The sequence below is a fragment of the Simochromis diagramma genome, unplaced genomic scaffold (assembly GCF_900408965.1).
Source record: "Simochromis diagramma unplaced genomic scaffold, fSimDia1.1 OVJJ01000205.1, whole genome shotgun sequence".
In the NCBI taxonomy this organism is placed as follows: domain Eukaryota; kingdom Metazoa; phylum Chordata; class Actinopteri; order Cichliformes; family Cichlidae; genus Simochromis; species Simochromis diagramma.
In genome coordinates, this window is record NW_024386782.1 from 15,627,920 (window position 1) to 15,653,635 (window position 25,716).

General features: G+C 41.4%; 3 protein-coding genes across 3 annotated transcripts; 2 read left to right on the top strand and 1 right to left on the bottom strand.

Moving 5' to 3' along the window:
• The first annotated feature begins 465 nt into the window (after nucleotides 1-465).
• Nucleotides 466-4,187, top strand: fbxo36b (F-box protein 36b). Its single transcript, XM_040022192.1, has 4 exons — nucleotides 466-634; nucleotides 1,586-1,694; nucleotides 2,532-2,704; nucleotides 3,371-4,187. Exons 1-4 carry the CDS (start codon nucleotides 539-541, stop codon nucleotides 3,866-3,868), a joined length of 876 nt encoding a protein of 291 aa, XP_039878126.1. The 5' UTR covers nucleotides 466-538; the 3' UTR covers nucleotides 3,869-4,187.
• Nucleotides 4,188-7,412: 3,225 nt separating this feature from the next.
• grk7a (G protein-coupled receptor kinase 7a) lies at nucleotides 7,413-16,208 on the top strand. The gene is made up of 4 exons (XM_040022200.1): nucleotides 7,413-9,138; nucleotides 10,377-10,832; nucleotides 13,074-13,354; nucleotides 13,508-16,208. The coding sequence occupies exons 1-4, from the start codon at nucleotides 8,542-8,544 to the stop codon at nucleotides 13,845-13,847; spliced, it is 1,674 nt and encodes a 557-aa protein (XP_039878134.1). The 5' UTR covers nucleotides 7,413-8,541; the 3' UTR covers nucleotides 13,848-16,208.
• A 1,427-nt stretch (nucleotides 16,209-17,635) lies between these two features.
• On the bottom strand, nucleotides 17,636-24,154 carry atp1b3a (ATPase Na+/K+ transporting subunit beta 3a). Its single transcript, XM_040022205.1, has 7 exons — nucleotides 23,838-24,154; nucleotides 22,493-22,621; nucleotides 20,556-20,654; nucleotides 20,207-20,397; nucleotides 19,965-20,015; nucleotides 19,335-19,421; nucleotides 17,636-19,244 (listed from the first exon to the last, which is right to left on the bottom strand). Exons 1-7 carry the CDS (start codon nucleotides 23,947-23,949, stop codon nucleotides 19,077-19,079), a joined length of 837 nt encoding a protein of 278 aa, XP_039878139.1. The 5' UTR covers nucleotides 23,950-24,154; the 3' UTR covers nucleotides 17,636-19,076.
• Nucleotides 24,155-25,716: the final 1,562 nt, after the last annotated feature.

Genomic DNA, 25,716 nt, shown 5'->3' on the forward strand with positions numbered 1-25,716 from the left:
AGAAGGACAGAATAAGGAGAATAATAAGGATATAAGTGACCAAGTTTGCTTTGGAATGAGGCAAAAGAAAAGAACACTAAATCAGGGACTACTACATTACTGGATCATTACTGCGACTCTGGAGGGTCTCAGCTGTACTGCTTATGACTAACAATGAATTTGACAATGTGTTTCTTGTCTTTACAAGACTAGGTAAGTATATGTGTACATATATAAATATATGTATAAATAAATTAAAAAGATTTTTAACTAGAAATTGTGTGTTATTTATTTGATACTAAAATATGTAGGACTGTTTTAATAAGTCTCTGAAACCTTTGATGATTTACTAATTTCTTGTTTGTAGAGTGTAATAAAGTCCAGTTTTTAGTTGTTGTTTTGTTTTTGTTTCTTTGGAGCAAAAATGTTTAAGCAGCTAAGTTTATACTAAGGTTTCTTTAAGTCATTTAAATTTTGTTTAACATGCAGCGAAACGCTTTTTTGCTCTCGGGAAGACCGTTTGACAAAGTTCCGTTGCCATGCCAACATATAAACTGACATGGCGTCCCTTCTAACAGACCCCTTGTTTGAAGTCTCTGGACGGGGACCTGCACCCATTCAGAGCTTTTATCATTTTTCTGTCACTAAGTCAGATGTAAGTAATGTCAGCTTTGATAAGGGCTAATGCTCATTACAATTTTGCTTAATTTTTTATTTTCTAAGAAGCCGTTTGCGCCCATGTAGCAACTTCGTGGCAAGAATAAACGTTCAGTTAAGGTTATAACGACGGTTAGCTAACTTAGCTGTAGCCAATAAACTAAAATTAACATTAGCAACTCTATCGGTTTAGCATCCTCACCTGTTTGCTACTTATTAACTGCAAGTTACAACCTACAAGGTAAAACAGGGATGTCAAACATAAGGACCGGAGACCAGAATAGGCCAAGACGAAAACTCAAATTAGGCCCACTGGACAGCTTTGGAATAAGTGAAGGGACACATACATTTTGGACTTTTAACTTAATTTGCATACGTTTACAACTTTTTCTATTTCTCCTGATAAAGCCCTTCTAGTCCAACAGCAATCTTCCCGTTTTTTTTGTTTTTTTTTAAGTTATTTAATTAATTTATGAAAAAATCTTGTCTTAACCGAGATGTACTGTTGAAATTGCACTTATTCTTCTTATATTAACGTATCCCAGGGATTAAATATGAAGTTAAATTTATTTACAATGACTGAAAGGGGAGTTTCACTGGTCCGGCCGCTCAAAATCAAAGTGCACTCTATGTGGCTCACAATGTAAAATATGACACTCCTGCATTAAAATGTACAGATGTCTGAATAGGTGTTGTTTTTACTGCATTGCTTTGCTTTTCTACTCGGGACATAATAGTATACAGTACAATAGAAAAAGGATTATCCCTCTTTACAGCAGAACTGGCCCATGGGCCCCTCACCTAACTGTTCAGTATGTGTTTCTGAATTGTTTTACTCAAATGTTCTTTATTATATGTAAATACCGTAGAGTTGTATGTCTATAAAAATGGAAAAATGGTGGTTGTAAATATCATCATCATAAGTCATACTTTGACCTGCTATTCCCAGGTGGTATGGAGATGGTGGAAGATATCTCCAAGAATTGTAGACAGGTACTCCAAGCCAGGGGAGCTGAAGCAATCCCATGAGGACTTCTTGGATGACACTTGGCTGCACAGTAAGGCCTGATCACATAAATCATAAAGTACATCACATAAATATAGCTAACCTCTTAGCTTTTTCCTTAAGTAAAGAAAGGTAAACACAATGGAAAATATGCATCTTATGACTGAACTTGGTCATGTTCATTAAAGACTTTTAACAGTGGGAAAAAAAAGACACACACACACACACAGGTGTAAAAAAAATTGTTGCCATACTGACAGGTTAGAACTTAAACACAACAGATGGTAATGGTGCTTTTCCTACAGGGAGTTTTTGTAGTTAGGGTTATTAGAGATTTTTTTGCGTGTTTGAATTATCATTGCAGGAACAGCACATGCCAAGCAAATTTGTTAACAATGGCTCAGTCAGTCAGCAACACCAGGATGATGATGTTGTGCCACAAAAGCGATTGTCTGCCAAAAGAAAAAAAAAAGAAAAAAAGTCTTGTTTTTTTTCAAGAGGGCAGAAGAAATTGCCCAAAACAAATAACAGAACAGTTCTAAAAAGATATTTGTGTGAGTGTCCCAAAAGAACTGGATTGATTATAATGTGGAACGCAGAGTAGTTCTAAAAACAGGTAATTTCTTTATTTTATATGTAGCCCTTTTGTAAATCCTGTTGTCTACAGCCTGTTTACCAGCATAAGCAAATATATTAGACGAGAAAAGCACACTCTCAACCTGTCACAAACCCCTGTCACCCTGCTTACTTTTGATCCTTTTCATCATTTTGGCTCTAGCCGTTACTCCACATTCCCGGTGTGTCACATGAATATCACACACTGTATTTACTGTATGTGAAAACAACCTTAATGCTTGTATATGGATGACAAATAGAGGCTTCTTTCTAGGTGAGGTCCGCATGGTTTTCGGCCTTCGAATCTTAGAGTACACCACAGCTTTGTGCCGAGGCCATTATGATTATCTGGAGCACTTGTCTGATTCCTTACTTCTGCGGATAATAAATTATCTGGAGCTTGAGGATGTGGGTCAGCTGGGACGAACATCACGCAGGTTCAGAAAGGTGAGTTTAATAAACATGCAAATAAACTTGCTGTCAAAAATAAACTGCATCATTGGATATTAAATGTGACATCTGTTTACCCTTGCACATTTTGTCTTCTGCCGTAATAAATCATCAGGTCTTAAACTGAAGTTGCATTTTATTCCTATATTCAGGGGTGCACAGAAGTGGTCCGCAGGTGCGCATTCGCTGTCAAAATAAAAGACGCGCACCAGATAAGAAGTTGCAACGCCCGTTCGTGTACATGTAAAAGGCACTGTTTTTGTCCGCTAGAGTGGGATTTTCACGCCATATTCTGCACCACATCTCTGCGCGTTCATCATTTGTTTGAAGCCAGCCCACCTCCTGCAACCACTTTTCCGAGAATACACGCTTCTTTTCCGGTTCGGACTCCTTCTGACATTTCTTTGGAGGTGGAGGAAGACCAAAGTAATTGCTTAAAGGAGCTTGCTTCTTCGACATCTTTAAGAGTTCTAAATAAATGTCTGTCCTCCTCCAGAAAGTCTTATGTACGCAAACGCACATTGCAACTTCTTATCTGGTGCGCGTCTTTTATTTTGACAGGGAATGTGCACCTGCGGGCCACTTATGTGCACCCCTGCCTCTATTGTTTTTACTGTCTCTTATGCTCAACACACATCATATTTTGTTATGCCTGGTCTTCAGCTGTGTGGATCAGAGGAGTTTTGGGAACAGGCGGTGCATCGGCATTGCAACACCGTTTCGGCTGAGGTGGCATCTCTGGCAGTAGAAGTGGGGTGGCGTACTATTTTCTTCACCAACAAGTTACAGTTGCAGAAGTTGATCAGCCGCAGGAGGCTCAAGACCGAGGGGCAGACTCCTGACTCAGACACGAAAGAAGAAGAAGGATCTCCTGGCGAAAGCTTGGAGACAAATCAGGCGTTCTGTTCTGAGGAGTCTGACCTTGACATCTGCAGTCTTAAACTTGGCACTGACACTGGCAGTGGCTTGGATTCCAGCTCTCGCTGTGATGTTGACCCTGATCCTGGTTCTGAACCACAGTTTGGCTCTGATTCAAGCAACTCTGTGACTGACCAGTTTTTGGAGGGCACAAGGTATCAGGTTGAAACCCTTACTCAGAGCAGAGTACTGAGCAGTGGAGTAGGAGACTACAGTACAGATCCAGACAAGATACTGAGTTAATCCTTTTATCAGATGTCCCCTAGTCATGTGGTTTAGGTTTACTGTTAAAGTAATATGCTGTCTCTGCATATTCAGCGTCCATAAAATTAGTTGTGTGTAGTTTATCTAAAGATGTTTTCTTTCATTGATAAAATGTAAACTAATTTGTGCTTGTTTTATCTTCTGCAGTTTGTTGTTCCATAACTTTTCTCACTTAGCAATTGAGCATAGTCCAAAATTGCTGTAAAATACATTGTGGAAGTGTGTAGCTAATGTAAAACATTGTTGGTTGAAAATATAAATACATTTAATCTAAAACATGCAGTTCAATTGTCTGACTGTCATTTAATTTTGAGTCTCAGAATAAACTTGCTGCTTTGTTAGGATAAGGATCAGCTTTGCTCAGAGAGACGTGTTAAGTAATGATGAGGTAATTACACAATTATTCATATCCGGTAACAAAGCAATATGAGTTTTAACTTTAACTGGGGTAGATGCTGTCACTGAGAAAAACTAACACCTTATTTTGTACCATTTTGCAGGTGATTCAAACACTTCTTTGACAATTAAGTTAGCAATTATCATAGGTTAGCAGTAATCTAGGAAATAAATGAGCCTGATTTTATCAGCTGTTGTACTTCAGTTTTACTGTGAACATCACATTATATATTAATGTTTATCCTGTCAGTGTTACATTCTTAACAAGGAAGAGTTGCTTCAGCCCCTGTGAGGTCACGTGGTGTTATCCAGCTAGCCAGGAGATGTTTACTTGTTGCTCTCCTATTGGTTGGGGCCTACAACACTGTAAAAGGGAGGAGCTATGAAATCCTTGTCAGGTACTCAAGTATCTGTCCAATCATGCTAGTCCTTTTTTTTTCTTTTTTAATTAAAGGGACCATTAGCTGCTAAAGCTAATGGTCCATTCTGGGTTCATTTTGGGCATTGTTTTTCTCTACCTTGTCATGTAAGGTTGACTAGATTAGTCACACGACAAAACAGGACTGTTTCTGCAGCTTTTGGGTCAAGTTGCAAATGAACCAAAAGCAAGAGGGCAATAATTTAGCAACTTTCCCAAATACATCTGTGCAGATGGATGCCTGTATTTGTAACTAAAACTTGAATTGTTTTTGGGCAGGAAACCGTGGGCAGGGATTAGCCAGAAGGAAGTATCAACCACCTGTGCTTCTGACCTGCAATGTGTCTTCTTAAAGGGACACTACTGTGTCTGTTCTCTTGTCTCTGCTGGTGATTTTCCAAGTCTCTGAGTCCTTTTGACTCTGACTTACAGCTTCTAGAAGTCACGTTCATCATCTTATGGGGTTTTTCCAAGTGACTCTACTGTCTGATGGATGCGTGATTACAGAAGGGAATCTATAACTCATTTTGCTACAATCAAGGTTTCAGATCATAAAAGTTAGAACTCTTATTTAGTAATCTTCCCATTGAGTCTTGAGTTCATGATGTCATTCAGACAGTTTTGTTTTGAAATTCCTCGGTTTGCAGATGAGCGCTCCTCTGATTGTTTTGCTTTCTTTAGTCTTCCTGATAAAATCATGATAAACAATCAGAATCACAAAGTCACCCGTGTGAGCTGACGCGCTGCCAGATGGTAATCTGGTGAACTCATTTCCTCTCTTCACCAGCAAATTCAAACCTTTGGTTCACATGAAGTGAGTGTGCCTGAGTAGGCAAAATTCTTTGTTAGCTGGTGACTGCCAGGGTCTTTGCAGATGTTTGCATGGCTGTCTGTTTTTGTGACTGCACAGACTTGTGTCAGAGACACTCCAATTCAATGCACTAAATATGGATGGTGGGCGCAGACGTTTAATAGGAAAGACACCTCCTCTGTGATTTTTGCAGCTGTCTATCTGTGTCTTTGTTCACAACTGATGATGCAGTTTATGCTGCATTTTTGATAGGGTAGTTATTTGTTTCAGTCACACACATATATATCTATATATTTTGACTGGATCACAGTTGATGTTTTCAAATTTCTGTGAAATCAAAAGGCTTAAGCAAACTTCACCACCATCATCCAAAGTCAGTTCCCTCTTCTATAAGAAGTGGTCACTCTTTATAGGGGCTTTCATGTGCCATTACCTCTACATCAGGCTGCCTATAGAGTCTCCATCTAAAGCATCTACACCTCAGTTTTTGGTTTTTGGTCTTGAAGCTTTCTAAGAAGGAACAGAGAGGACAATAGACCATGAAGTCTTAATATTTTAGGGTTTTCTGTATACTTCATGTGTAAGCTGTCCCAGAAAACCACATGTAACCACATAATTTCTTTAGGGATTAATAAAGTATTCTGATTCTGAAAATAAATTCCCTCCCCCTGTATAACATCTTTGTTTTACGGTATTCCAACCTGCTGCTCTGGGAATATTATCTATCCACTTCCTCTTTTTGTGGAGTGGTTTGAAAAGGCGGTAAGAGGATTGAGTCACACCACGTAAAGACCACATAATGGACCATGTGGGAGACAGGATGAGAATGCTCTGCCTATCTTAACCTTTACTACCTGAGGTCAGGCTAATCATCCTAAGGTTCAAGGAGCAGGCTGCTCAGAGATTAATTATGTAAACCAGAGAATTTCAAAAGTAGAGCAATGAAAATAGTAAAAATTGTATGTTCAATACAATACAAAACATACAAAATAGAAGAATGTATGTTCTTCTGCTTTATTTTTAATCTCACTTGCATACTTGGTTATGGCTGGTGCCATACATATGTTTGTCTAAATGAGTTCATGAGCTCCGTGACAGTTGGCTGGATCAGGAGAGATCGTTTGTAAAGTAAGTGGGAACCTACATAGTGGCCGTAGATCTTTCAGCTTACCTTACTCTGACTTCTCTGACCTAGTAAAAGATGAAACCTTTGGTCTCTTTTCATTCCCTCAGGAGGCTTTAAGTACTTCAGTGACACTGATCCATTTACAAGATGATTGACTTTTGACTTGCTGACTACTTTAAAGTTGTCTTCAGCAGGTGGATCCCAATATGATTATTTTTAGTTAGAGTTTAGTGAATTACCAGTGAACAAGGTCTAAGTTTAATTAAGGTCTTTCCTCATTGTAACTGCATACAAATTTAGATGACAAATCTACAGCAAATTGAAATTTTGCTAAGGAAACTACTGTTTTTGCTGTGAGATTTCCTGCCCTGCCACACTGCTTGCTCTTTGTGGTCTTTTTGAAAAACAAAAGTTTAAAGATTGAAGATTTCAAACACTAAGCAAAGCTCTTGATCTTCTGTGGGGCACTGGGAGCTTGAGGCCATTTGAGAAAGGATTAGCTAATATTATCCAAGGTTTATTGTACTGAATTAGCCTGCATTATCATAGCTGGCTGGTAGGACTCCTGCCAACAGTAACAAAAGGAAAATACAAAACTTTTCTTTAATTTCAAGAAAAAGTTGCAACAATTAAATTAAAATGTTGACTTAATACATTTATTATACCATTTATAACATATGCATATTATTTTATGATATAAATTATATATTCATCTGTGTTGTATATACATATCTATGTGTGTGCACTGGAATGTACCCTAATATAGCAAATTTATCGCAATTAGAAAAATATCAGCGGTTGGCTAATATACATATTTGGCCTTTCCTTTGTTGTCTCTCTGTTAGGCAGTAGCCAAGTCGCTCACACGATTAAGGTCGTATTTGTCAGGCTTTTATAAATTGATCACTACTGAGCTACTGGAGCCACACTAATCCAATCCTGTATGTTTCTTTGACACATGTACACTTCCAAAGATGGGACCACTGCTGATGTGTGTTTTTCTTTCTGTTGACTTTTACTCATACAGAAAGTAATTTGCATTTTACATTATATATAGCAAATAATGTATATGCTATAATTTTCAAGATTCAAAACTCTAGCTTTCACATGCAACAGATTAATTTATGATGGTCTGCTCCACATGTCTGTTCAACAGCTACTCAGATCAGTGAGCTATAAAATTGTATTGTGGATAAATGATAACACCCTAAACATGAACTAAGTAAACATTTGGCTGTTGTCTAAGAAAATAGAGTCTTGTGGTAAGCGTTCTCTTGAATGTCCTCAGTAGGTGTCATTGTGACGTGCTGATCAGTGATGAATGAGGTGAATCATGAGAATGAAAGTGTGAGGGCAAAAAAAGAAGCAGACAGATTAGCAGCAAGCTCTCTGATGTATCTGCTCTGTTGAGTCTGGATGAGGGGAAAGAGAAAAAAGGATGCTGATGAACTACATTGCTTGATCGTGACACACTCTTCCCAGAGTACTTTATGCTTATTTCTGATCTTTTACTACCTCAACATTAAATGCATAGTCAACAGAACTCACTGAACTACTCAAAGACTACTGAACACCGTGAATAAATATATAGGGCTACAAAGCCTCTTACGACAGAGCCCGCTTACGATTCCCTTTCCGTGCTCAGCATCCTTGAATAGACCACACAAAGATCCTTAAGCCAAAATCCCTCCCTGGTATTTAATTCTAAATGAGTAATTACTGGGTGTGTCAGTGTGTCTTAGGTTTGCAGGTAGACTGGGTAAGGAAGCTCATTTGCACGGTGGCTTTTGAGCAAATTGCGCCGTCACACAGACACACATTCTGAAAGTGTCAGGGTATCCATCGGCACCCACTGAAGAACCCAGTTTCTTAGAGGGGGCAGACAACATACAGCTGTCAAGATGTGTGACATGGGGGGACTGGATAACCTGGTGGCCAACACGGCCTACCTAAAAGCTCAGGGTGGCGATGACAAGGAGATGAAAAAGCGGCGTCGCAGCTTGTCTCTCCCCAAACCTGAGGCGTGCACGTCAGTACGAGCTACCATTGAAAAGGACTTTACATTGCTTTGTGAAAGGCAGCCTATTGGCAAAAAGTTTTTCCGCGATTTCCTTGCAAGTAACAATGAGTTTAAGCTTGCCGCAGAGTTCTTGGATGAGTTGTATGACTGGGATCTGGCTGAAGGAGCAACAAAAGACAAGGCATGCCAAAACATCATGACCAAGTATTGTAAGGCTGACTCCAAGAGCTTTCTGACATTTCTTACTGGAGAGGCTGCTGACAAATGCAAATCTGTCACCAATGCCAATTTCGAGGAGGTGATGAAAGGCAAGGTCCAGGACGGTGTAAGAGAATTTCTGAAAGGAAAACCCTTCACAGATTATCAGGCCAGCCCGTTCTTTGACAAATTCCTCCAGTGGAAGGAGTACGAGAAACAGCCCGTCAGTGACAAATACTTCTATGAGTTCAGAACTCTAGGAAAAGGAGGCTTTGGAGAGGTAAGCATGCAAATACATCTCAATTAATTTATTTCAGTTGCAAGAGTCATCCCATTATGACCATAGAGTATGGATAAAGCTAAACTAAGCTGTAGAGGTGTGCTCTACACATAATTACACATATAAGTAAATCACATAATTATCTTTAAGTTTTAACATGTCTGAGACTGACCATGAAGACTGACCAGGCATTACAGCTTAAATTTTGTCTTGCGTTTCACAAGGTATTACTTTGTTTAATTGGTTTAGGGATTGTGTCTTTTCAAAACACCTGAGGATTAAAGAACATATGAAAGCTTTCAACCCAGTAACTGAAAGTGCACTTTAATTTGAAATATTATATTTTTAAAGAAAACAACTGCTGTGTAAGCATATTAACTGAGCAGTAATTATATTAGTGGATTAGTGGAGAGCAGTATGAAATTATGTAAACGGCAAAAATAAAATGTATTGACAGGCACCAAAAATATATGTGTGTAAAAATGCTTTTATCTCATCATGGCTTAGGCTGACAGTGTCTAATGCACTGATAGAGGACCCACAATTGAACCCTGAGGAACTTTTTTACTGTCAACTCAAGCTCTGACAAACAGGCTTAAATAAACAAACATATAACAACATCAATGCAACTTGCTCAGAAATTAATACAATAGAAGTCCAAAGAGCAATTTAGTCACCAAAAAATTATACTATATCTGTTTAATGTAAATGTGGAGATTTTGGCGATAACCTGGTGAAGATTTGCTGTGACTGTTATTGCTTTGTGGTAAATCAGCATACACAGTGGTTGAGAGTTAAGCAATGAGTCCAGTCTTTTCATTTAGCTAGTAAAGTAGAAATCACCTTTGAATTATAAACAATGATAAGTGAAGTGACTTTTCAGATAGTGGGCTTTGACTGCAAGAGAGGTGTCAGATTTGTCAAGGCATCACTGGCAAGGGTCAAGCTAGATTATCATCTTAAACATTAAGTCCTGCACCACTCTCTGGATTTTAAAATTATTTATGATCATATTTAGTGTGAAATTCTGAAATAGGAACATTTAAGTTTTAAAGGATAAGTCACATCTATTTTCTTGTGTACATTTTGTTAATACTAAAGTAGAGAGTGGGAGCTATCCGATCAGTCAGTAAGCTACCAAGAGACCAGGCTTTTTTTTTTTGTAGTAAAATGAATTAAAATGATTTGATTAACATCTGGAAGCTAACATTCCTAACAAGTAACGTGTTTTCCTCCAGGTATGTGCTGTTCAGGTCAAGAACACGGGCCAGATGTATGCCTGCAAGAAGTTGTGTAAAAAGCGTCTGAAGAAGAAGGGAGGTGAGAAGATGGCCCTGTTGGAGAAGAAAATCTTAGAGAAGGTTAACAGCCTGTTCCTGGTCAACTTGGCGTATGCTTATGACAGCAAGACCCACCTGTGCCTTGTCATGACCCTGATGAATGGAGGAGACCTCAAGTACCACATTTACAACATAGGCTACGATGGCAAGGGTGTGGACAAGGGCATTGAGATGAAACGCATCATCCACTACACAGCGCAGATCACCACTGGCATTCTGCACCTGCACGCCATGAATATAATATATCGTGACATGAAACCAGAGAACGTGTTGCTTGATAGCCAAGGCCAGTGCCGACTTTCAGATTTGGGTCTGGCCATAGAAGTCATTCCAGAGAAGACTGTCACCCAGATGGTGAGTAGATATTCCACACGACAGTGATGTTATAAATTTAGATGGCAGGTTTTTCTTTTCCACTTTTAACAAGATGCAGAACAACAAGTACACTGAGTTTCACTCTTAAGCTCTTAGAAATCTGTTAGCTTTAGAGCCACAGCTATATGATGCCAGGACTGATTATAGGATTTCATAGTAGCTCCACAGTGTAGTGGTTTACACATTTCCCTAACAAGCAAAATACCCCTGGTTTAATTCCAGGAGGATTGCATCAGGAGCAGCATCCGGTGTAAAAACTCAAACATGTGGAACTACCCACTGTGGTGACTCCTTGTGAATGAGTGGGCAGTCAAAGTACGGTAGAAAATATCTACCATAAAAGGCTGTTAGTCAATGCACAAGGCATATTTTGCTGCTCGCAAAATATCCTGTGCTGACTCACGCTCTTATAGACATATTTTTGTCAACTCATCATAAACCACACATATACATACACAAGCTTTGATTTCCACTACGTCTTTTTAAATTATCCGAAGACAGGTGGAGGTAAGATACTGGGCAGATGTCAGTCCTGGTTTGGTGTTTACTTTAAATCCGGACAGGGATTACTGGATTCCTTAAGGATCTGTGCGATGAGAGTCTCTGAATCGATTATATAAGTCATTTGATCCTTTAGCGGTCAGATTATAGCTGGGCTATTTATAGGCCACCATTTTGTGCTGTGGTTATGTTAGAGATCTTGCAGGTGCAGTGCTTTTAAAAGTACTGCTTGCTAAGTGTAAGAAGGTCTCCCTGAAGAATCTGGTCACAGGGATTTAGTTATTTCTGACACCTTAGCTGTGCTGCACTGTCTTTCAACAGCACATACATAGCATATCAGTCTCTTGCTTTACTCCCAAGAAAAGGAAATAGAGATACAATGTTCTCACTGAGTTCACGATGTCACACCAGTAGTTGCATAGTTAATTAAAATGATAATAATAATAATTGTGATTTCCTGACAAAAACATGTTTTTGACAAACGGTAGGTAATGCTAGCACTAAATTATACCCCACTGTACACATCTAAGGACCAGGGTTTCTTTAGGACTTACTTGCTGCAGCAAAGAGTAAGCTCTTGGCTATATGAAAGTCCAGTAAGCTCATTATCACGTACTCTGATGCTCCTCAGCCAGCCAAAGTGACTAGGCTAACCTTTACAGGCAAGGCTGGCTTTGGACCCCTAATCCTCTTAGTGGAATTACGCAAGTCTGTCCCAGATTAGATTGACAGATCCAGGTAAAATGTGCGCTGAATATGTTTAGATGTGCTAGTTTGCAAACACGTCTGGAACGGTTCTTTAAAAACACTAAAAACACACTAAAATCAGATGAACTTTGATTTAAATTTATGACGCGAGTGGTCATACATGGGTTTTTTTTTGATAGTTGCACAGGGAGCAAATTGGAAAATGAATGCATTTTACTAGTTTTGCATGCTTGGTGTCTTGTAATATAAAATACATAATTAATGTTTAAACAGTATAGTCAGTCACAGGGCAGACATGTAACAGGCAATACTTTAATTTCCATTCACCCAGTCTTTCTATCTTTGGACTGTAGATGGAGCACCTGGGTATACACGGAGGACATCCTAGCTCCACACAGAATACTTTCAGTACATAGTAAATGCATTTTTGGTCCTATAGCAGGACAGTGAATCCTGTAGTTCCTACTGTTTGCTTGCAGTAGCTTTTTAAGTTTTATATCAGTTTACTGTATATGTCCTTTAGTAATTCATGGCTATGTGCTGTCTGGTATTATTTCTGCTGGTAGCTATAGTATCCAAAAATGGCTGTCCCTTATCTAAGAGGCCGGACAGCTCTGTCAGTGCGTAGACATACACAACTCTTGACAGGTAGTAGGCTTAGCAATAGGATTAAGCTCCTGGTCCGAGGCTACATGTGGGGTCATATAGGGAAAGCAAGGATGACATGGGAGCAGAAGGGCAGGAAGAAAGTAGGGAGTAGAGTGACAGGTGAAAGTTAAAGAGACAAGATGTGAAGACTTTATCAAGAGTTTTAGCTCTCTTCTTCTGTTGAGGGGTATGGCCACATGCTGTATAATACTATACCTACTTTTTGCTTGGTGTTAAGTGCTTCCTCCTTAAATGGTCTTTCAAGTTTCAAGTTTTGTAATAAATATGAAGCACCTTCCATTAGGTCAGAATATCTAATGAAGTGTTTTTTGCATTTGAATCTCATATTTGTCCTTTATCCAGGCCGGTACTGGAGCCTACATGGCCCCTGAGATCCTGACCAAAACCCCATACAGGACATCAGTGGACTGGTGGGCCCTGGGCTGCAGTATCTATGAGATGGTGGCTGGCTACACACCTTTTAAAGGCCCTGAGAGCAAAAAGGAGAAGGTTGAGAAGGAAGAGGTGCAGAGGCGCATCCAAAATGAGGAGCCAAAGTGGGAGCACAAGTGCTTTGATGCACCAACCAAGGACATCATCCAGCTGTTCCTCAAGAAGAAAATGGATGAGCGTCTGGGTATGAGGTAAGTGGCTCTTTTATCCAAGAAGTTTATTGCCATTTGTGAACTTAATCCTAGTATAATGATGTCTAAACGCTGCCCTTGAGTTGCCACATGGATCGGACATTGCAATTCACAAACTCTGATGGAGAAGTGTATTTTTTGTCTTTTCATTAGGAACAACATGGAGGATCCCAGGAAACACGAGTGGTTCAAGACCATCAACTTTCCCCGCCTGGAGGCAGGGCTGGTTGACCCTCCATGGGTCCCCAAGCCCAACGTTGTCTATGCCAAGGACACTGGTGACATCGCCGAGTTCTCTGAGATCAAGGGCATCGAGTTCGACGCCAATGACGAGAAATTCTTCAGGGAGTTTAGCACAGGCGCTGTACCCATCCCATGGCAGCAGGAGATGATCGACACTGGACTATTTGATGAGCTCAATGATCCCAACAGGAAAGAAGGTGGAGGAGGTCTCGATGATGACAAGAAATCTGGCACGTGTACATTGCTGTGAGCAGCCACATTTGATATGAAACAACCGTGTTAACATTCAGTATTTTGTTTTCTAAACTCATGTAAAAAAGAAAAAGGTTTTACGAGAGGCAAACACGAGTGTGTCTGTCGAGAAAGGCGCACCGTCCCTCTCTTGTAAGGATGTCCATGGCATAGGGAAGCAGTAAAGTATGAAGGATTTGACAATGTGTTTCGAGCACTGTCACTCAGGTTCACAGCTTCTTTTTCTTTTCTAATGTTGTAGCTTTGCAACGACTTTGACCATAAATGACTGCTAGGAGAAAGCGTTACTAAAGTTTTCATTAATGACGCACATTAGAGGAGTAAGAGGAGCAAGTTAAAGCAATATGTTTGTGCCAGAACTACCTTATAAAGTTCCTGTCTAAGAGGTTCAGTGAGTGTGGTTTTACCAGCTGAAGCAGTGTTGTGTTACAAGCAAACAGGAACAACCACACATGTAGACATTCAACAGAATTGGAGGAGGTTCATTGGTAGCGAACTGTAGAATTTCAGAGCACTTTCCTTGCTGTCATCAGATCACGCTGTTTCTACGACGAAAGTGCTTTTTATCTAACACCATGTGGAGGACATAATTGTTTTTTTAGTCACCTGTTGTGATCCTAAATCTGACAATTAGGATTGCATTTACACTGAATGTTTTAGTTTTATAAGACCAACTGTTACAATTGTATGTATTGTATATAAAGAAATATATATATATATATATATCTATGCACAGAGAGAAAGGAAACTATTGTATGTAAGTAATTTATAATATAGAATTAAATGAAAGAGAGTGAAGAATACCAAAAACCTCTTCAGTGAGTCCCTCTGCTGTTGGTGCTGTGAGCCTCTGCTTGTAGTGAGAAATGGAGACTCTCGCTCTGGGATTTTGGGGGAGAGATGAGCGCTGAAAAAGCAGCTCATTGCTGCACATAAAAGATTAAAATTTAGACAGATTGAGCAATAAATTCCTGAACCAGGAATGCACAGGTTGCTTTATACTGGCCCTGAAACGCTAACTCGGGGCTCCTTTCTTAGTTTGAGATGATGCCGTTTTGGTTGTTGGGCTGAGTCTAGAGACTCTAGAGACTCTAGAGACTTTTTAAATTTCCAGATCTTGCGCAGAGGTCAGTTTATACAGGTAATTTTAATAAGTACACGATGCATGTAAATATAAAATGAGAGGAATTGCTACACTAGACAATGTACAGCACAGCAGACGTTTCCTTGAATCGTGACTCATTTGAATAAATTAAAATGTCTTTTAAAAAGTGTCTTTCTTCACTCATGAATATTCATGTGTTTGTCATTTGTTGTCACCTTGAAGCCTGAAGATTTCCACCACCAGCGTCAGGGAGCGGCCTAAATCGAGTCATGCCGTGCATGTTCTCTGGGCTAAATATAACCACAGGGAAAGTGCTGCGGAGAACTCTGGAGTAAAACCTAAAAATATCAGTCGCATTAAACCCTTTAGGATGCTGACTACATTCAGGCTGTGCTCCAAACTGGCATGTTTAGCTCATAGCTGATAAGGTGATAACCAGTGTTATCTTTGCGCCTTCTTTGCTCAAATCAGCTTCAAATCCCTTCAAGTTCTGTAGCATCTCAGAACTGTAAAACATTTCACAGCTTCATCACGTTTGGTCTCTCCTTTTTTAGTGAAATATGAATGAAATTAAAAGTCAACCTTTAAATGTATCCTGGTGGCTGTGATGGCTAGAAGGGGAAAATATGAAATGATTATGGAAGACACTAACACATGAAACACTCATTTATGTGTGAGTTCTTCATGTTAGAGCGGTTTATTTTACATGTTTGCCCACCTCCTTCGTCCATACAGCTGAAGAAGTGTACTTTCTTTTGTCTCCAGTACCAGTTGTTCAGCCCAACTCAAGGACGGTAAGAGCTTAGCAGAACTTAAGGTGGATTCTTGCTGCAGCTAAACCCCAACAGATTATCTCATGGGGTTCAAACTGCTGTTGACAACGAAAGGACTGAGCTGCTGCAGCCCAGGGGCGCTGCAGGAGCCGGGCAGATGAAGGCGCTGTGAAATTAGAGTGGACAGGTGTGATCCGAATGCCTCTACTGATGTATTCTGACCTCTACAGCCATTTCAGACTCAGTTGCAGGTCTGGCCTTTTGCACAAATACCAGGCTAGACTAGGTTTCTGAGAAATGAGGAAAAGACTGTTGAGGTTATAAAGATGAACAAATCTTTACAGACTAATGATTGTTTAGATTTTATTTAAGCATGTACCTGCTAAGTTCAAATGCCACACCAAGACCTGCTCCCTTGCAGTTCGTCATCCAACAAGCAGCACTGTGTTAGTGCCTCGCTCACGCCTAAACTATTCTTGCTTCTGGCTCCCTCGTGTGCCAGCAAATATGTGCTGCAACTGCGGTGAGAGTACTTAGAGGCTGAAGATAAACAATCCCAGGCTTCAATAAACAACTGCGGTCCCTCATTAGCTCTCTTTCCAGTCCCAGAGGTATGAAGCAGAATTGGGAATTTAAACAAGTACAATTATGTAATTTTATGATGCATCCAAAAATACAATTAAACATTCCTTTGTTCAGTCACAGGATGGGCGAAATCAAGATGTGCCCTAAAAATGAATTGATACATGTATGAAAACATGTCTTTGTTAAAGATTAAATAAGTGTTTCGAGGCCTTTTGGGGGGGTTGTGACCCATTACAACAATAGTGTCTGGGTTTGGCTCTGGGCATCAGGTGTCTGAGTTGTTAGCAGTTCCTCCAAAGACAGAATGCCCCTCCATCTTTACACATGGCTTCATTTATGTAACTGTCCCTGGACAAAAGAGGTCAGATCATTGTTATTTCACAAGAGGAAGAAAAGCTGCTTCTGTTTTCAAAAATCTCCCGTTTCACTGCATCCCGAAGGTGCTCTGTTGGACTGAGATCTGGTGACTATGGCGGTTTGAGTACAGCGAACTCACTGTCATGTTCAAGAGCCCAGTTTGACATCATTTGTGCTTTGTGACATGGTGCACTATCATGCTGGGTGCAGTCACAAACACAAACTGTGGTCAGCAACAATGCTCGGGTAGGCTGCGGTGTTTAAACGATACTCAGCTGGTAATTTTGACGATCAAAGTGTGGCATTAAGTGCAGCAAGAAAATGCGGCAGGTGGCTGAACTGTTGATACAAGGAAGGATGGATCCATGATTTCATCTCATTTAAATTCTGGCCCTACCATCTGAATGTGACTCAGCAGATTGGACAGCGTTTATCCAAATCTTCTGTTTCTTCAGTTTTGGTGACTCTGTGCAAATATTAGCTTCAGTCTCCTGTTCTCAGGTCTTCTGCTTCAAGGTTTGACATGTTGCACATTCAGAGATGGTCTTCTGCATACACTGGTTGTAATGAGTTATTTAAATAGCTGTTACCTTCTTATTACCTTTAGGAATCTGACGATTCTCTTCTGTCCTCTGGCATCAAAAAGGCATTTTCTTCCAGAGAACTGCTGTTCTCTTATGTTTTCTCTTTTTCAGACTATTCTCTGTAAAGAGATGATTCAGCGTAATCAGCTCAAACGAGCACATCTGCCACCAACAACCATGCCTTTCTTCTCCATTCTGACGCTCGGTAATCAGAACTTCAGCAGGTCATCCTCCATGTCTGCACAGAGTGTTTACTATATTAGATAATGGTGCAAAAAAGCAAGTTGTTGTAAAGAATCAGAATCAGTGAAGTTTGATTTGGATGCTGACAGAATTTAAGGTAGAATTTGAATGAAGGAAAACAAAACACAACGCAGGACTCTATTTTTTCTTCAAAATCACTTATCCCACAATTTATTTCATCAGGTCTTAAGGCACCCTGAAGAGATGTTACAAGTTGTTTGTTCAAATGCGGGTTCCTTTTAAGACTGTGTAAACATAGCTTTGAATAAGATATTTTCCTGTAAATCTTTGTTTAAATTATTTCTTTACAGTGCACAGACATTGTGTTTTTGTGACAAAAATACAGTGTGAATTAAGTAAATATGGTAAGATAGTTTATATATATATACATTGAAGAGTAATAGATCGGCAGACAATCAGATCAACAGGCTGAAGAAGAGAGAAAAACTAACAATCTTTGAGACCCAGATAGATATACAGATCACGTATAGATATACAGTACATAGTTACAGTGAACTTTTGAGTTTTGCAACAACGCTTTTTCCAGCGCCTCTCCGCCTTAAAAGCTAATTTTTACACCGTACCTTCTCGCGAGTGAGTGCGCGCCCGTGTCGCCTTGAAACACAGTCGACACGACGGCACCCCCCGCCCCCTGCCCCGCGAGGTGGTCTCAAGTCCCGGAGGGCTCACCCACGTGTTTGCTATTGCAGTGGAGAGGTGAGTAAACAGGAAGACGGGCAGACAGACAGACGGACATGCAGACAGACGGACACACAGCACAAGACTGGGTTGTGGCTACGCGGACCACAAGACAAAGATCTATCTATAATTCCCCTAAATATGATATAGGATCACAATGTATTTATAGTAGAAAGGGACTTTGTAATTGGCATTTCATATACAGGGATACAGTGGCTATACTTGATTATCATGGTATGTTTCCATGAAGTCTTTGTGATGTGCGACGAATAATACTCTGGAGATGTTCTACTTTCTCAGTTATACTATACAGCAAGATAAAAATCCTCTCCACACTGATGATAATACTGAATCCATACAGTTTAAGAGATGAAAGCAACACTCTCTTCCCTGGCAGCGGGAAGCTCTAAAAACAAATTTAAACAAAATTGTTTCATCAACAATTACACAACAGCTCCAAATGGCTTGGTTGCAATGGCTATAAGTTATCGAATCACGTCAATACAAATAAAGAAAAACAAAAACAAACGTAACTGAGCGGAGGATGAACAGTGCAATAGGTGAATGGGGAAGGGGGGGAAGAGGGGGAAAGGGGAGGGAGGGCGTGTGGACGGACGGACTCACGAGCGGAGCCTGTTCTTTGTTATGAGGGTCTTTGAGGAGGTCAGCGAGGAATCGTTAAGAAAAGAAAAGTCAGAAATGTCATGAAAGCAGCATGTGGTACCACTGTCTCGCTGACTGTGTTGTGCCACATCCCAAAATGCCGCCTTTGTGACGTTTTGACGATTCCTTCCTTTTCTTAAAAAAAATAATAAAATAAAGATAAATCCTTAGTGGGCAGCTTCAATTAGATTTCCTTTCATAGGCTGTATATTTGCCTTTTACTCCACCACCTTAACCCTGAACGTTACGCGGCCCAGGAATTTATCCCGCTCGTCGTTGTTGCGCAGGTTGGTGCCCTCTACCCTGCACTCAACGGCCAGCTCCTTGTTGTAGTCCTCCTTGGTGAGCAGCAGCTTCACAGCCACCAGGGGCTGCATGTAGTTCTCCTGCATCAGGACCGAGGCGATCATTTATTAGTAACACATCACTTATTGGGCAGGTTAGTGGATACTGTCCGGCTATAGTTAAATACTTACATGGGCTTTCTTGCCGTAGTAGGGGAAATACATCTTATCAATGCGGCCCTCACTTGGGAAGTAGTGCATTTGGACCGGGTGGTCTTTCTGCAAGGCAGGACACGTCTCAGAGTAAAGATTTTACAATGAAGGAATTCATTTAATGTCGAATTAATGAGACATATTCCGAGACCACATGAAACGGGACGGAACAAGACAGAAAAGTGAGGACTCTCTGCTGTCAGCGAGGAGGTTTAAATGAAGTGGAAAACACGATGCGTTCCGCTCAATCCAAAAAAGTGACATTTCTGGCAGAAATCTTACACAGATTAGATTAAAATAGACTTTAGAATGGCACTAAGACTGGTTTAGAGTCACCTGCATAACGGCATGTTACATAATGAAAATGTGTTAACACCCCTACTGGCCTTATCCTGTAAAATTTACATGTTTATCTTACCCTAAAGCCATCAGTGACAGCATGCAGGAAGATATCAGACACAACACAAACAAAAAGAAGGAAGAAATGAAAGCGAGATCAACAGAAAGAAAACAGTGAAACTGTTATGTTTTTGTATGAAAGAAATAAAAAAGACAAAAAATACACATACAAGCCAGCAGGACAAGTGTAATGTAGAGAAAATGCTTTACTTTGACCGTGCAGTTGATGTAGGGATCCCCAATTGGCTTCAGGCCAATAATCTACGAAAGGAGAGAAACAGGAAGAGAGGTTGAAACTGTGCACGGCTGCTGCTTGTGTGGGTCCAGAATTAGAAATCATTTATTTTTGGGAACTCTCAGCACAGGGACAAATAAGTGGAGAATAGAGGCTGTGCGGAAAACAGGAAAAGGACGCGTGTTTCCCCGGATCTGTGAGAAATAGCGAGTGTTACCCTGTTCATCTTCAGCAGCACACAGGGCTTTCCTTCTTGATATCCAAAGTCGGTGTCGGAAAGGCCAGAGCACAAACTCAGGGAGGTCCTCCTGAAGGGACAAACTTTCTTTGTCATCTCACTGCCATCCTGCATGTAATACTCTCCCGGAATACACTCCTCGTTGTTCTCCTGCATCGAATCGTTGTATCCTGATGCAGAGACAGAGATGGATTGAGGTACAGCGTATTCAGATATTTGGCAAGAGTCAGTGGAAAAAGATCGGAGAGAGGGAGAGTGGTATTCATTTTATTACAGCTCGCTTTCAATCTGTTTAATTTATCCGTGCATTAGAGCAAAGTGCACTTACTTTGCAGGAAGGATTCCAGATGGTTGACATAGGTTTTGTAGTTTTTTGAGTCAGATTTGTTGAAAGTAATGTCCAGTGAATTTGGACGAATCACCAACCCTGTAACGAGACATAAGGTAAACGAAGGAAAGCGGTGAACACATACTCACACACGCCCTGAATGCGTTTCAGGTAGGTGGTGCTGTGGGGATGGCACTGTGAGTTGGACAGGCCCTCTCAGCACTTGAGCCAAATAAAAAGCCACTTTCAGCTGCTCCCTTATTCACACGGGGTCGCCACAGCGGGTAGCTCCGCTTATTTGATTTGGCAGATTTTTTACGCTTGATACCCTTCCTGACACAACCCCAAAGGGATTTGTGTCCCTCCCGGGATCAAGCTGGGAAGCTTTCACTCGTTAGGCCAATGTGTAAACCACCATACTACGGAGCACTGAAGCCAAAACGACAATAATATTTGCTGCAAAATTGAGATCATTTATGAATGTTTTATAATCTAATATGATTGCGAGCTTTTAAATAAAGAATAATGTTGGTCTCTGAAAGCTCTGTTAACTCCTCCAATCCAAGATGAATCACCAGAATACAATCAATCATCTAATAAAAATGACTGGAAACACAAACCAGACACAGCCATCAACTCAGAGGAAGCCAGATTTACACATTGAACATCAACACAAAAATCGAAACTATCAACAGCAACCAGCATTGATTACTGTCAGAGATGACACCAAAAACACGGCGCCTGCACCTCGATTTTTATCTTTCAAACACTGTTATGTCCTGCCAAAGCCATCGATGATCTCGTAACAAGTACGCCACATCTTATACAACCACACTGTCCAGCAGCAGGTCTGCATCAGCGGTTATGAATAACAATTACCCTGTTATTAAGTGTCATTTATGCTGACGGTATGTTGGCAGAGCATAAAAAAATTGGTTCTGCATACAGCTGAGAGTTTAAAAAGTACGTTTTCAGGATTCACCCTGAAGCCCTTCATCATGGCATTGATGTCCATCTGGTAATAAATGTTAGCCTTCTGTTTGTCAGCTAAGAAATAGCAAGCAGCATAGTTGGGCTGTCACCATGAGTACTGTAGGAGAACATCGCTGATTCTGATAATCTATTAAAAGGATTCATTTGGAAATCTGAAATTCACTTCTGCATGGCCATCTTCATGCTGCACTCCTGCTTACAGGTGTGGTGACTGCACTGTGGGCAGGCAGATCAACTGAACCCAAGTAACCTTAGATCCATTACATCTGCTGTTAACTCTTTACCCCAAGAAAGCCTACCAGGATTAACCTTTAAAGCTCAGAAGTTAGTGAGGGTGGTCTCTTCCTGTCTACCCTTGGAAAAACCTGGAAACTATTCTAATGGTCATCAAACCACGCCTATGCAGAGTTATCAAAACTCGTCATTAAAGGTGGAGGTGAATGATGTCCTAATACGCAGATATAGAAATAATCATGGTGAATTTATGCTACAAGGTTGTGTCTGTTTGGGTTGGTATTCAGTGTGGAACTATGGGTTCCTGCCAAGCAGTCCTCCAAAAACCAACAACACCTAGTTCAAAGTAGATGAAGATGCTGATTGGTTGTGGGCGGGAACAGGGCAGGGAGTTCACTGTGAACGAGAAAGGGGGGAAAAACATTGCGACTTTTGGCTATCTTTGATTGTCTGTGGGCTGTAGAACCTCTTTCCCCTCTTTATACACTCGGAAAGAAAACACTCAGCCAACAGCATCCACTGGTGATATCACACAGGAAGAGTCTTCAAAATAGATCGATGTAAAAAGCAGCTGTTATGCAGCGCTTTATTGTGACAGCACCTTATTGGTGCAGGCATTAATAATGAATGCCTGGATGAGTGATGCTGCCAGAAACAGAAAAGGAAAAGTCCAGTTACTCCTGTGTATTTTAATCTTGAGAGATACTAACCTGGCTCTGGAACGCGGTCTCTGTACCTCGGCACATAGTCATCCAGAGTGAGCAGCATCACCCACATGGTCAGAGCGAACATGCCGGCCAAGAAGCAGTAGAAGACCAAGTAGAACAAGAGGATGAGTGCTGGAGGATGTCACGGGAGGAAACACATGAGAGAAAGAGAAAGATGACGGTGATGAGATAAAGAGGGATTCACTGCGATTAACTGCACATTTTAGCCATAGCCTTACGCTTGATTTCTTTACACTTCCCCTCGTCTTCAGGTCATTTGAATGAACTGTCCCTTCGAGGGAAACCATTTTGAATATGGGAGGAAATTTCACCGGCTGCTAACAAACGCGAGGCCCCATTTCACTTCTTTTCAGCCCAAACGTGATTCAAAGATTGCTGCAGTTTCTCGGGGCATCTGCTGTCTCATTTATATAACTGCAGGGAGAGAAAAAGCTGCATTTATGGGAACATCTGACTCAAAATGGTTCACCATCATCCAGCCTGCACAGCACGGATGCCCTCTAAGTTGCCAAAAACGGGGGGTGGGGGGTGGACCCCTCAGCTTCCCGCTGTACACCCCCCCCCTCCCTCATTCCACTCCAACAGTATCCCACAATGCACCTGCCTGGTGCATAAAAGAGAGAGAAAGAGGAGAGAGGGAATCCCATTTGACCTTGACAGGCATGCTAATGTGGGCGGCCATGCAACTGCAATGGAGCATCCCACTGCACAGCAGCACAGGGGCGCAGGCAGCCTGACAATCTGCGCTAGCCTATAGGAGCCGGCTGCTGGAGGGAGGGTACCCCTGTTACTACCTTACTCTGGAAATAACTGGGGGATTATTACATAAAATGTATGGCCTGATCAGATATTGATTGTGCCTGTGGCACATTCCTCAGCTATGATGAGCATCTTTCTCAGCTGGGCTCTGCTGTGTCAGTGCAGGTCCCGGATAACTCTGTTAATGCAGATGCTGATCATTCATTAAAAAATATATATATATTTTTAAAAAATGTACAAGGCTGCTGTGACTGATTATCGCCTGCTTGGCTGTTTTTCCCTATGCAGCAGAGACAGACTGCTGCACACCTCTGATAGCATCATTTATCTTGGCGAGCCTCTTGGTACAGGCTTCTCCTTTAACACCTTCACACAGGCCTGTGATGGCTTCTCAGCCATCTATGTGGCACTCATTTAAATCCATCCACAAAAAGACATTTATAGGAGGCTTTATACCGAAGAGACACGTGGCTATAAATACTTTGAAAATGAAGATAAGATTAGGTATAAGCTCCGTGAATGGCAAAGCGCGGCCACTAATTGACTGCTGTGTAACGGGGATCCTTACCCCAGCTGCTGGCAGTACGACCCAACAGCTCCCCGGTTCTCGGGTTGTAGATGGAGTCCTTCCAGCTGGACACGTTCTCCTTGTTGGCCGCTTTATCCTCGGTGCTCGCCATGGTGATGTGTTTTTTCTTTTTCTTTTTTCTTGGTCCCAAAATGTGCCGTTTCTCCTCCCTAAAAAAATGCAGAAAGCGCAGCGGGCGATGTAATGAGGCAAAAGAAGCCGGCGAGGCGGCAGTGAGTGGTCGGATCAATGATTGGGGAAGGAGTGGGCGGTGTAGAAAGAGAGGGAGAGCAGAAGGAGAGAGAGAGAGAGAGAGAGATGCTCTGGTGGAACAGGAAAAAAAGGTGAGGAAAGAGGGGAAAAAAATCTGTGACGTCCACACTGGGCCTAACGTGGCAGCTGATGCAGTACGAGCAGATGGATGCAGATTGGCTAATCACGGGGAGACGCACGGAGACGCAGCGTTACGCGCACTAATTATAAATGGAGCACGCGCCATCATGCTTAATCTCTCGTTTTTATTATGCACCTTAATGGCAGTGCCAACTAAAGAAGAGCCTGGGATCTCCATTTATTAAGTGAGAGATCTTTTATTATAATTATTATTATGATTATTATTATTATTATTATAGCTAACACGAGAAAAGCGCAAAAAATGGCGCACTGATTACGGATTGTTGGGCACAAAGTGCGTCTGTGGAAACCCTAAAATCACAGTACTGTTAAAAATAACGTGCATCTTTTGCTTTATTACGAAAGTATTCGGACCTATTATAGATGAATTACCACTCTTCTGCACACAAGTCGTACGCGGTGAGTCACCAAACCAATAACCAATCGGGCTGAGGTGTGTTCGAGCAGCACGGGGCGCGCTGCTAATCACTCAGAAAGCTCTGGACGATCACGCTCGTTCGCATAAATATGTAGGAGCGTGTGAGCGAGTGATCAAAAGACCAGAAGCCGATCGGGATGCGATTTGCGACCAATTACCCCCCCCCCCCACAGATATTTGCCTCATTTGCTAACCCTTGTTGCTATGGCAAAATAGACTGCGTGTGTGCGTGTATGTGTGAAAAAGCGAAGGAGGAGGACAAGAAGATTCAGAGTGCGTGATTGTAAACAGATGTGCCCTATTTAACAAAGAAACGCTTTTTTCCACCGCAGACTGAGGCAAGGATGCCATCCTATCATAGCTTCAACCAGTCTCTGTGTCATTAAAAGGAAAATCCTCGCGCCCTGTGGGAGTCCGTGCTTTGCTAGAAGATGACTGAAAGGAGGTTAGATGCCTGTGCATAAGGGGAGAAGTGGGGCTCAAACAAAAATCCGAAAGCTTAACTTCCAGCCCCCCCGACACTCTGCTGAACACTCCCAGTGTGTCACAGGGAGGGAGAGAAAAAGGGAGTTATATAATGACCCTTGATGCAGGGTTCAGTTCACGTGGGGGGAGGGGGACTGGAGTAGTGGTCATACATACAGTTCCTGCTGTCAGCTTGAATTTGTTACAAGGCAAAGGGTGCACCAGGATTCAGGCACAACACACACACACACACACACACTTTACTGATTAGCGTGAGAGCCACCAGCAGCACTGATTGATGCTAGTCCTCTGTCACACACACACACATTCGATTGCAAGCAAAGCACAGTGGCAATTAAATTATAAGAATTGAGTGAGAAAGCTGAGCTCGAGTTACAGTAGAAGAAGCATTTGTAGTGCTGTGGTGTTATGCAGACCATGGATCCGCATGATGTACACAAAAACTCACGACTGCTCTTCCTCCTGGCAAATACACACATACACACACACACAATCCTCCCATTGTTTAGGAAATCCCCCTTGTGCTCACTCAATTAGCACCCCCTTCGCCATACCAGCACC